We start from the raw sequence: 11,941 nt of genomic DNA, 5'->3' as shown, positions 1-11,941 counted from the left end.
AAAAAAAAAAAAAAAAAAGAGAGAGAAAAAAGCCGTTACCAAAACACCATCAGTGGTACATGCTGATGAGCTGATTTATGCAAGGTGCTTTAGAAACCATTCAGGAACCACCTCCCTGGCTTCTACATGGCTTGGTCTGTCTGAGCTCAGGTCTGCCCTGTGCAGAACAAGGTTGGATGTTCACCGTGCAGAGGAGCAGATGGGACGCGCAGCCAGACAGCGAGCAGAGCCCACAGGGTCCCAAGCGAAGGCAACAGAAACACAGAGGGGACAGAGGGTGCCTTACCCCAGAGCAGAGGTTCTTGATCTGGAGGCCATAGGCTTCAATTTCCTTCTGGAGGATGTTGTGCTCAGCTATTTGCTTTTCCAGCTCTGACATGCCGGGGCCATACTGTCCCGCGTTGACTTGTTTCTGCACAAAAGGAGTTAGGCAGAGACTAAAGCAAAAGCCTTTATTTCAGGGAGAAACCTCAGCGAGTGCTGGCAGGGTATGAAGACATCTGGTATCTGATACCAGTCCAGGAGGAAGGGATCTTATTGTTGTTTACCAAGATTGCTGTTGGCTGCCATTTCTCCAGCCATACACAGGGGCAGAGAAAACCAGGCCATATGACCCTGGCGTACAAACCTAAGCTGAACCGGGCACCCTTCCCATGGTGACATGCATTGGATGCGCACAGTTACCATCCGACTTTCAAGGGAATCCAAGTGGACTCTAAACTGGGCGCTCCACATACCCAAGACCTTGCAGCGTGAAACCCTAGGATGTAGGGCTGTAAAGTCCTTGGAAACATTACCTTTTCCATCCTTTCATCCCACAGCAGGGCGTCTCTACCTGATCCCCATCTGGTAGCTCTTAATCTGAAGGGGTCAATCAAAAGGGTCCTCCAGAGGGTTTTAAGAGGTAGGTCCTTCTACCCAGAGTTACTTCCACCACTCCCAACATCCCTGTGTGATGCTGAGCACACGAAGGCTGGCAGAGCCCTACAGGCAATGGCAGACATTATCTGGCCTCACAGAAGCTGGGAGTACATCTAAAAAGAACTGTTGTTACCATCTTTTGGTCCAGGATCCTGGCCCAGTCTACCCTGGGCCCCACATCAGGGACGTTCAGCTGTTCGTAGAGGGCCCGGTACTCTGCACATAGCTGCGTCATGCGGTCATGGAGCTGCTGGATGCTGCCAAGAAGAAAAGGCACACGTCTCTGTGTCAGTTTGGAAGGGGGAGAACAAAGGTGGGGTTTGCGGAGCCCAGATTTCACTCGTAAGACTCAGGCGACTTTGTTGTCCCTTTGCGACACTAGCTTCCTTCAGCAGTGGGGACACTTGTCCAGGGATGTCTCAGGAATTACAACCCAAGAGGAAGCTGCAGGGAGATCAGGGCTGTCCCTTCCCAGCTAGGAAACAACTCTTCCCTCCTGATTTCCACCTAGAAGGGCTGAAGAGTGATGGGGAGCAAAGCCCCAGAGGCCAACAGAAGCTCTTCTCCCATTTGAATACCCACCTCTGACTCTGTGCTTGCCTGAACAAAAGGCATTCATTTTAGGAAAGGCAGAGGAAAAGGAGATTTGCCCTGGGAGCAGGGCCACCTTTTAGCTCTGCATTTTTCTGGTACCTTTTACAAGAGCTCCCAAACAAGACTGGGGACTCCTGGGTGATAACACTCTGGCAGCCACCCTGCACACCACTATCTTTACAATATATTGGCAGAAGCCCTGATTTTAAGGCAAAAGTCTATAGAAGGAAGGGTGAAACTCTACCTCTCATGGCAATGACTGGAGCTCAGACTAGACCCTAGGAGGGTTCCCAATTGCTTGGTGCCCCCATCACACCAGCGTCCCCCTCTGTACTCACTCTTTCTCTATCTCAGTGGCCTGAGGGTGTTTCAGCCGCTTGGCACGGTCCACGTCCAGAAAGAGATCCTTCAGCAGGGTCTCCGCTTCCTTCAGATTCCTGGCGTTCTCCGACTGGAACTCAAAAGCCTTGTTCTTCTGGTGATTGCTGGCATCCTGGAGATGAGGGAAGACGTAGAAAAAAAGTCTGGCTGGACCAACACAGACCTCACAACATTCTCCTTGGCCAACACAGGGGGCCTGGATGCTCAACACGCTGACCACAGGGGAACCCTGGTGCAAGGGTGCAGCTGGGGAGCGTCTGCCCAGCCAAGCTGCCTGCTTCAGCATCATCCTGCCCAGGGGACCAGCGGGGGTCGGGCTGGCTGCCTGCCTTTGGGGTTGCAGGGAGGCACAGGGCTGGGCTGCTGTAAGCGAGACAGCCTGGGCTGTGGGAAGCAGGAGGCACTGAGCAGAAAGCACCGAGGGCAGAATTTGGGAGGCCCCGGTATGCAGCCCCAGGGGCTGGGAGGCTCTGTGGGGTGCTCTGTTCCTCCCCAGCCTCGAGTCAGCCCCCAAACCTGCACCAGCAGACTGCTGCACAGAGCAGACACCTGACCTGTTATCCTAGGCACCGCATTTCTAAGCAAAGCTCCAAACCTTCCCACCACCCTCTGTCACAACGCACCTGCTTGAGCCTGGACTGTGTCTCCAGGATGTCCTTCTCCACCTGGTCGGCATTTGTCTGCATGCGGGAGATGAGAACGGCCAGCTCATTTGTTGAGGACCTGAGAGAGGGAGCAGCAAAGCAGAGGGGTGGGTGAAGGCAAGCCTCACCCTCTTCATCACTGCCTAGGACCTGACACAGGCATGGTTCTTCAGGCCTTTCCCCTATGCCCTCCTGGTCTCCCAAGAAAGAGTCTAAGCTGTGGCCAAGGGCAAGAACGCATACAAGTGGTCAATGCCTGGCTTGTTGCCTTCAGCCAAGTGAAGGTAAGAGGTGGTGTGCTGAATGCGAGCGGGCGGAGGCTTTTTGCACACCATGCAGCTCATCTGCACAACTCCTTTCTGCAGGACACTGCAGATATTCAAAAGTTTGTGTGGATCCAAAAAGCAGCAGAGAAAAAATAAATAAATAAATCCCTGTAGGGCTCCCCGATGCACTGACACCACATCTGGGTTGGGAAGACCTGAAGCCACACACAGCTGGAGGCCAGGAGAGCACCCTGCAGAGGCAGCACAACATGCTCGCCCTGTTTGGAGGCGCTTCCCTGGGTGCTTGCCCTTGGCCGCTGGTAGAGGTGGGTGAGATGGCCCTTCAAGTCTGACCCAGAACTGCCATCCTGTAGTCTTGTCTCATGCAAAGTGCTCTGTAGTTCAGCTCATCGAAATGCTGAAGAGCCCAGTGCCACCCCAGGACTGGCCTGCAGTGGACAAGGACTTGCTACGCAGACTACGAGCCCCTCTGAGCACAGCAGGGGCTGTTGCAGTCACGCTGCTTCCAGGGCTTGGGGACAAATTTCCCAAGGCCATAGCAGAACTACAGCCCTCCTTGCCCCAGTGAAGATTCACTGGAGGTCCCCATCAGACCACTCCCTATTTGTCTCTCACCTCAGTGCCACCACTTGAGTGATGGGTACCATCGCAGCCCTTGTTCCATCACTGCTACTGTGAGTGAGAGCCCAGAGCCCTGCCAAAACAGCTGGATCCAGCACCTGCAGCAAGGCACAGGGTGGTTCCCGCAGCTGCGGCCCCAAAGGTCCCTGTGGACAAGGAAGCACAAACCTTGCTGCCACCTTTGCCCTCATGTCCTGTGGCTTCTAATAGCATCTGCCCCTGGGGACGGTGCCGGCCCTACCCTCCAGGAGGGTGTGAACCGATAGCATCTTGGTTACGTGCTGACCCTGGGGACTGACACCAGAGGGGAAGAGTTTGAGCAGCAACGATGGGACATTGCATGGGGGTCAGCTAAAGAAAGGACGCTTCTTCAGGGCTGGTAGGTAAAACCTGCCCTGTGCCTTTGGTGGAGAAGGAAGGTAGGAGGAAGGTGCTGGTCCTGCAGCAGAGCCACCCACATCTGCCTTCCAGCCATGTGGTTTCCTTCCTAGTCCCTGAACTCAGCAAAGGACTGGGGGAAGCAGTTCCCTTAATGGCTCTATCATGGCTCCAGCTCCTCATCATGGCTCCAGCTACTCCACGGTTCATACCAAAGGCTAGAGCAGATGCTGGGATGTTCATTTATTACAGCCCCAAGTGACTGTAAAGTGCCAGTGAGCACTACAGTCACACCAAGCCAAGCACTTGGATGCCACAGACAGAGCTCGTGTTTTAAGTCAGCTCAGCCCACGCTGACCATGGCTGAGCCCATGTAACTCTGGAGGAGGCGCAGCCCCAGCACTCCTGCTCATAGCAATCCTCCTGTCCCTTTCCTCCAACTCCTCCCTTCGTTTTGATTTCTCAAGAGGGTGGTGTGGGCCTGCGACACAGCAGCTCCCTCGGGGGCTCTGGGTTGGCAGCATCTCCTGGCCATGCCTCAGCTTCCCTGCCTGCAAAATGCACGTCAGCAAAGTCAACAGGGGACTGCTGTGCTCCAGCAGAGACCCCTTCTACAGGGTCTTAAATCCAGGGATCACAGAGCCAAAAAGCCCAAGCAGAGCATTCGTCATCATCATCAAAGCATCAATGCCTGCTACAACATGTCTTTTATAGCCTGCTAAACATCCCTCCTACCCCATCTGTGCCCCATGGATACCTTTCCTGGGGTAAGCTGTGGTGCTCAGGGAGATGAATGGTGGCCCCAAGCCCCAGCACAACAGGGTGGATGGGAGCAGCGCAGAGCTGAGACTCGGGCCCCGATAGCCTGAGCGTGCAGCAGGCTGGAAGCTCCAGGAGGTCTCCCCTCCCCAGGAGGTTACACAATCTCCCACTCATCCCTGACACACCTGGAATGAGGTGGTGTCCTGTGAGCAAATACTTGAGCACCACCCAAATATCCTGCCCAGGCTCTCTGCACAGGGAGGAGAGAGTGAGTCACGGGCTGGCCGCCATCCCAGGGGATGGGCACCTCTCCCCGTGTGCCAGGGGAGTCCATCCACCCCAAGAGGTCTGGCTGAATTCAGCTCCCACCTGGAAAGAACGTGAACAGAGTGCCTGGTTTGAGCCCTGCTGGGATGTGACCGTGGATACATCTGTGCAGCTCCAAGAGGAGAGCAGCAAGGATCCACCCTTCTCAGGGTGGGTAGACTGTCACTAAAATCCTGCTTACTCCTGGTGGCATTCCCTTCCTGGCTGAAGGAAACACTGGGGCACCCCATTTCTTGGTTCACAAGGCTGGATACACGAATCAGATTTCTTTAGGCCAAGCCACAACAAAACTATGGACTGAAAAGACCTCCACAACCTCCTGGTCACAGGGGCTCAGCCTTGCCCATCCCCAGCCTGCACTGCCTTTGCACTGCATGGGGCACCTGAGCTTATAAATGAGGACATTGTTGCAAACAACCTGATCTTCAGGGAAGAAGTGATGCTTCCTGAAGAGCATCACCTCAGGAGAAGAGGGGGTCTCCCCTGCGTCTCCTGGGGTGGAGAGCCAGGAGTCTGCAAAAGAACAGTCTGGATGCTTGAAGAGCACTGAAGTTGGGTAGGAGATGTGCCAGGAGGAGAGGGGTGTCTACATGCTGTCCTGGGAGCCTGAGGAAGGCCCGATGCATGGCCAGAGAAGCTGGCTGTCCTCAGCTGAGCCTTCCCCAACACACCATGCTCCTTGGTCAAGGTGGGAGTGATGCTGAGGAACCTGCTCAGTCCATGCGCACTTGAAGAAGGGCCCAAACCACCACAGTCCCTCCTATCCCAACCACAGACCACACCAAGAGGAATGCAAGCTTCTTCTACCCACACTGACACCCATCCATGCAGTCCACGAGCCATGTCACCATCCTTTGGGGCTGTCCCTCCTACCCCATCCCTCCAGGAGAAGCCCTCACTCAGTGAGAGCCAGCCACAGCCGGGCTCTGTGTTTCAGGGTGAAGATGCTGACACGTGGGCTGCAGAGGCAACCTGGCATTGAGCAGGATATGAGGAGCCATGAGCTCACCCATGCTCACGTTGGGCACCCCCTTGGCCTCCTGGGGCTCGGGTCCGACTCCGCTCCCAGTTTGTGTGTACAGCCGCAGCTCCGGGCTGGCCAAGATGGCCGAGGGCAAGGCTCAGCAGACCTCCTCCTGCACCTCCTCCTCAAGAGCCAGAGAAGGCCTCCTCCCTAGGGCTATCTCATGCCTAGAAGAGGCAGAGCACTGTTATTATCATTATTAATTGGTTCATTTCTCATACCACTTTCTGCCTCGTAGACAATCCAACTGCACGCAAGGGATGGTGTCTTTTAGCAGGAGCAGGACCATCTCCCACTCCTGGTTACTCCTGCCAGAGCATGCTTGGGCAGCACCACAGCACCCACCCCCTTCAGCCCCCAACTCCCTCCACCCCTTCCTTGCAAGGGACTTCGCTTTATGGCCGCAAGGCAGACGCCAAAGCAGGGTCTGTTCTCCCCAACACACCAAAGTCCTCGTACCCTCTGATCTGCAGCCCAAGCTGCTCACAGCAGACCACCAACAACCCCCCTCCTCACCCCCAGCGCTGGGTTAGTCCCCCGAGCCCGTGCCCCCGGGGACCACGCTGCTCTAGATTGACTGGGGAGAAGCAGAGCGAGATGGTGGCAGAAGCAGCAATCCCAGGAGACAATTAAACCAGGAGATGACTTGCCATCCACCTCCAAAAATCACCCACGGCCTTTGTCAAGATTGCAGCCAGTTAAGCCAGATCTGATTCAATTCCACCTTCTCATGAGTTTTCCCTTTCCGCCCTGCAGTGTGCCTCCTCCTACAGCAGGGCACAGTGAGGATCCTCCTCAAGGCCAAACCTGTGCTTGCTACTGTCTCCTTGGGATGCATCCACCAAGTGGAGACAGCAAAGGGCCCCACGAGCCGGGATGCTCAACACCATGGTCCCAAGGACCAAAACGATGTACCTCTCTAGGGGTCCATGCCAGCAGCGGCACCCACTAATTGTGAACCCTCAGAGGCTGGGAACCTCAACTGGTGCCGAAGTTTTGGCCTTGGGGCCACCAAGAGCAGCTATGGGCCATCAACATTTTCTTGGGGCCATCTGCAGAGTGTGTGCTGGCAGCTGCTCCTGCGACAACTCATTCACCTTCATTTTCTCAGCTAATAAGGGCGCTGACCAAGCCCCAGGCCATGGCCAAATGAATTAGCCCTTGTCTGATGGTTGGTGCCTCCTAAAACAAGCACAACTAGCTCGGTAATTGCTGCGCTTCTGGCTCCAGCCTCCATCCTGCGCAGGGAAGAGGCATGAGGTCTCGCTGGGATGTGACTCCAGTTATCCCGAGAGGCTCACGCTGGGGGAGAACCTGGCCCGAACCCTCCTGCGGCACCATGGGGGCTGCAGCGAGCTGTCCCAGGAAGCCTCATGAGAAATCCCCACCCCAGGTTTGGAAGCCAGCTGGGGAGGGGGATAGATTGCGTTAGCAAGACTAAGGACAGAGGCTCATGCAGCTCCAGGGCTTCTGGGGAAGTGTCTCACTGCAGACAGGCCCCGACAAAGGCTTGGTGTTCAGAGAAGCCCCAAATCTGTCTTTGTGATGAGTTTGTGAGTGCTCAGCTCAACTGAGGCAGAAGCTTCCTATGTCAGGGCAGGGGGCCAGCTCCCAACATCCACACAGCAAAGCCTCAGTCTTTGTGGGAGCCCCCTTCTCCCCAGGTCCCGCTGCCCTGCCCAGCAGCACCAGACTACCACCCTCCTCAGTGTCTGTTTATGGCCACCACAAACACATTTTGTGGCCACCACTCTCCTCAGGCCAAACATTGGGTTTGGCCCCCATAAACGGCATAAAAGTTGGATATCAGCACCGTGCTGCGTCCACCTGGGCATCTGTACACTCATCATTCTGGGCTGCGGCTGTTGGTGGCCCCAAGTGATGGGGCCAGCACCTACTTCTCCCTACAGGTCCCCTCCTCTTCAAAACAATCTCCTTTGCGATTTCCTCAGCCTCTCACCCTGGCTGGGGACAGGGATTCCCGCAGAATCAGTCCACTAACAGTACAAAATGCAAAACTGCTGAGGGAAGGTGGAAAATAACCCTGAATTAGCAACTGCAGCCAAAGGGAGGGATAAGCGCTCTCTCTGCAGGAGCACCCCCTCCTAGAGAAACATCCTGGTCCCATCACACGTCGTGCTCCCCAGAGCTTAGGGAATCTCTTCAGAGGAGGACAAGGCTGTTAGATCCTTCTAGTGCTGCCTCAGACTGGCCTAAAAGAGGCAATCTCAGCTGTTTGACCTGCAGAGACCCAGCCTGTCACCAGGATGGGTTAGAGCAGTCACCAGCAAACCGACTCCTCGCCCATCTTCACCACCTGCACAGCACCAAACTGAGCATCCCTCTCCAGGGATCCCAGGTCCCAGGGCAGCATCACACCAACCTCACACAACCAGTGAGTCCGGGGATCTCAAATCCGGGCTGGTATCTGCGTCACCATCAAGCAGATCTTGCTCCACCCAAGCAAAGAGGCTGTGTTGATTCTGCATGCTCATACCTGCCCAAAAGGGGCTTTGCACCTCCCTGCTCAACTAACACAGCTCTAAGCACATCTTCAGGCACTGCACATCGCGGGGGCTGCAAGGACACTTCTGGGCTGGAGCACAAAGGCCATCAAAGACAAGGACCACAGCTGGGGCAGCGCGTTTTGGCATCAGCTCCCAGCGAGCCCCAACTTTCTGGCTGCTCCATAAGGAGGAATAGTTCTTAGGGTGGCTTAGGAGACATCGAGTGCTCTTCCCTCATCTTCCCCAGGATCCACAGGACAGCTTAGAGAGAAGAGTTGCACTTACCTGCTAGGCTTGACAGGGGAACCTCTGTTGGGGGAACTTCTGCTTGGGGAGCCTTTGCCCACCCCCTTGAACATGTTGGCGAGGTCCCAGCTGATCTCCCGGAGTCTGAAAAGTCGTTGTGGGTGCTGGCTCTCTGCTCTGGTCTGTTGGGATGGAATGACAAGACTCAGCGAGGGAAGGTTGGTGGCGCGCTAAAAAGCAGTTTCTGGGAGGCTCCTCCCCAAACGCAGGTGAGCAGCAGCAGAGATGGAGGCACATATGAAAAAATGACTCGAAAAACCAGTTTGGGATGGAAACAGCGGAGCCCCAGAGGGAGAACGGGAGACCTCGCCCTGGCTTGGAGCGTGTTTTGGCACACACAGCCACAACCGTGCAGCAGTTTCCCAGCAGAGGGGCAGAGAGCACAGCCTTTGCAGGGAGGAAAAGTCTGCAAAGGTGACTTTGACGGAGCATACTGTGACTACTGAAACACATTTTAAAGCATCATCTTGCTTTAGCTGTTTAAAATGCCAGAGAAGTAGCAGAAGCCCTATGGACAAAGCCAACCAAGAGCTTTCCAAGGCAGCAGCAGCAGTTGGGGAACCACCAATTCATAGAATGTGATGTTATTTTGCAGTTCAGGAATCTTTTGGCCCAGGCTCAGCACAAGGTGGCCCGGGCTCCCAGCAAAACACCAAGGGCTCACGGCAGAACGAAGGTCAGCAGCTCCAGCACAGCATCACCAGAGCCTCAGCCAGCAGGATTCAGGCTTGGGTACCAAAGCCCCAAAGCCCCAGGTCTGAGGCTCTACTTAGACACCCCGTCTATGCAAGACCTTAGAGCAGGCTTTGCCTCTGTGCTGCATGGTGGGGCTGCCCAGCCCCACAGCTCTCCTAAACCACAGCAAGGGCCAGCTGGCTGCCTACATCCTCTTGGTTTCAGATAAAGTTCAAAGTTTCCCACAAACCAGCAACCCTATGTTTCAGGCTCATCCAGCACAGATCCCACAGTAACATGGGATCCTTATCCAGTGCAGGACCAGGGAGGGAGGGCAGAGGATGGAGGTGGAAGGGGACAGGAACATCTGGGGACCACAGGCTCCCCATAAGCACCAGCCGCCTGTGATGCTGACATGGGTTTGTGGCTGTTCTTCCCTGTATCCTGTAGCCCAAGAACAACCCAGGGCCAGAGGCAAAGGCCTGGGGTCCATTGTCACTTCCAGTGTGATCTTTCGGTCCTCTTTAAATTGGCACAAAACAAATCATGCTTATCTCAGGAGAGAGAGACACACATGGGACAAGGCTCTTTTGCCAGGGGCTTGCTTTCTGCTATGGTTTTGCTCTCCCACAAGCTGCAAAACCCTACCTTTTCATGGTGGTATCGTAGCTTGGGCCCTGCTTCTCGCACCAGGATCTCAGCAGCATGAAGACAGGAGGTCCCCGCAGCTCAAAGGCTGGTGTGGACCGTAGGAGGAGGGATGATCTCTCCTCCAAGGGGGCTGGAGTTACCAGAGACCTGCTTCAGGGTCTGCCTTTGCTGTGTGGAGGTCTACAGACAGGGTGGAAAGCAGTTGCCAAGAGATCGCCCCTTTGCCATTAACATCCCGCTGACTAATGACAGCGATGGTGCTCTTTGACCGGAGCTGCTGGAGGGTCCCAGGCAGGAGGAACCAGCACAGCTCATCACCTGTAGCCCACAGGACCAGACCCTGCTGCATTTACATCCAAAGGCTTAAAGCAAGCTGAAGCCTTGCTGGGGACAGGAGTTGAGAGCATTTAAGGCCAAGTAGACCTCAGTTCGTACCCACGCAAAACAGGAGCACGCAGGAGCCCATGGCTGCATGGGACAACCCCTTCTCTGCAGGGCTGTTTGCACGAGCCAGGAGGGGATCAATCCCTTGTGAATTCAAAGGAAGCCAAATTGAGCAAGATCAACTGCCTGTAACCCCTGGAAGGCAGCGTGCTCACACATGGAGGAAGTTCTAAGGATTAACACAAAAAGCAAACCAGGTGCATACCAACACCCCCCATCCCCAGACAACCTGCTTCCCAAGCCATCCATCACCCGGAGCCAAGGGCTGGAGCTCCTCACCTGCAAAGCTTTGAAAGAGCACCTTCCTCTCCTCTGTTTAACAAGACAGAGGTGTGATCCTTCCCCTGGCCAAGTCCCCACCTGGCAAGGATCCCTTGGAAAGACAGAGCATTTTAACAGCACTCTTTGATCTCACCCCTGTGCACACACAGACACGCGCTCTGGCAGGCAGCGGCAGCCTCCGTGCCCCACACAGACGGGACAGACGGATGCAGGGCTTATCTGAGGGCTGGCATGAGAAGAGGCAGCGTGCTTGGCAGAGCAGCGCCTGTCCGCTCACAGGCAGTGCAAGACCCAAGCTACAGAGAGCCAGGCCAGATCCCGCCTGGTTTTGAGCCCTGGTTTGGGCACAACGCCAAGCATCCTCACGGCAGCGAAGGAACCTGCCTCTTCCTCACTCAGGCAGACGTGGTGGGAGGAGAAGAGGCAGACCCAGCTTGCTCGTCCTGCACAGAGCCTGTGCAAAGTGCTGCTCCCTCATTTGCCAGGGGAGCAGGGCTCGCCCGGCCCCCAGGGGAGCCCCAAGGGGTTTGCCACCATCCCAGCCTCAGGAAACGAGGGTGGCAGGGGAAAGCCACAGGTAGAGCTGAGGAGAGCGCTGGGGGGACAGGTTGTGCCAGCTCAGCTGCCCTGCCACCACCACATCCAGCCCAGAACAAGTTTCTGCCGCAGCCCAACGCTTGCTGCGAGGGGAGGGATGCTCTGCCTGCTGCCAGCCCCCCGCTGCAGTGCCCCGCACGGGTGGAGGGGATGTCGCTGCAAGAACCCTTGGGGGCAAGAACTCTCAGGGGAACGCTGGTGACAGGCACTGCTTGCTTCAGCCCAGGCCACTTCCAGATCTGCAGCAGGTTTTGTTCAGACCAGCCCCAGCCGTGCCAGGGCAGAGTCACCATGGTTAACCCAGGCCCTGCAAGAAGCAACAGGCAAGGAGACCAGTTCAACCAGTTCTTCACCACAGCCACCCACACAGCTGCGCCTGGCACTTGGACCTGAGCCCAAAACCCCAGGCAGGGCTGCCCCACCACATCCTTGCACCCCTGCAGCTGGAAGCCTAAGCACAGGTCTCCAAGAAGACCATCCGAAACGGCATTACCCAGGGCCTCCCCACCACCCGCCATCCCAGGAAGGCAGCCCCCCACC

The 11,941-nt window shown here is 55.9% G+C and overlaps 1 protein-coding gene across 1 annotated transcript in view; it reads right to left on the bottom strand.

Moving 5' to 3' along the window:
* Window positions 1–11,941, bottom strand: part of EVPL (envoplakin) — a 37,577-nt gene that overhangs the window by 16,794 nt on the left and 8,842 nt on the right. Inside the window, exons 2-6 of the mRNA XM_009637827.2 lie at window positions 8,732–8,874; window positions 2,520–2,619; window positions 1,854–2,008; window positions 1,055–1,178; window positions 287–412 (exon numbers count right to left, since the gene is read on the bottom strand). Coding sequence (XP_009636122.1) covers window positions 287–412; window positions 1,055–1,178; window positions 1,854–2,008; window positions 2,520–2,619; window positions 8,732–8,805 — 579 coding nt within the window. The 5' untranslated portion in view covers window positions 8,806–8,874. The remainder of the gene's footprint in view (window positions 1–286; window positions 413–1,054; window positions 1,179–1,853; window positions 2,009–2,519; window positions 2,620–8,731; window positions 8,875–11,941) is intronic.

This window comes from Egretta garzetta, unplaced genomic scaffold (genome assembly GCF_000687185.1).
Source record: "Egretta garzetta isolate BGI_Z169 unplaced genomic scaffold, ASM68718v1 scaffold34, whole genome shotgun sequence".
NCBI classification, from domain to species: Eukaryota; Metazoa; Chordata; class Aves; order Pelecaniformes; family Ardeidae; genus Egretta; species Egretta garzetta.
This window is presented reverse-complemented; position numbering and strand designations above follow the sequence as displayed.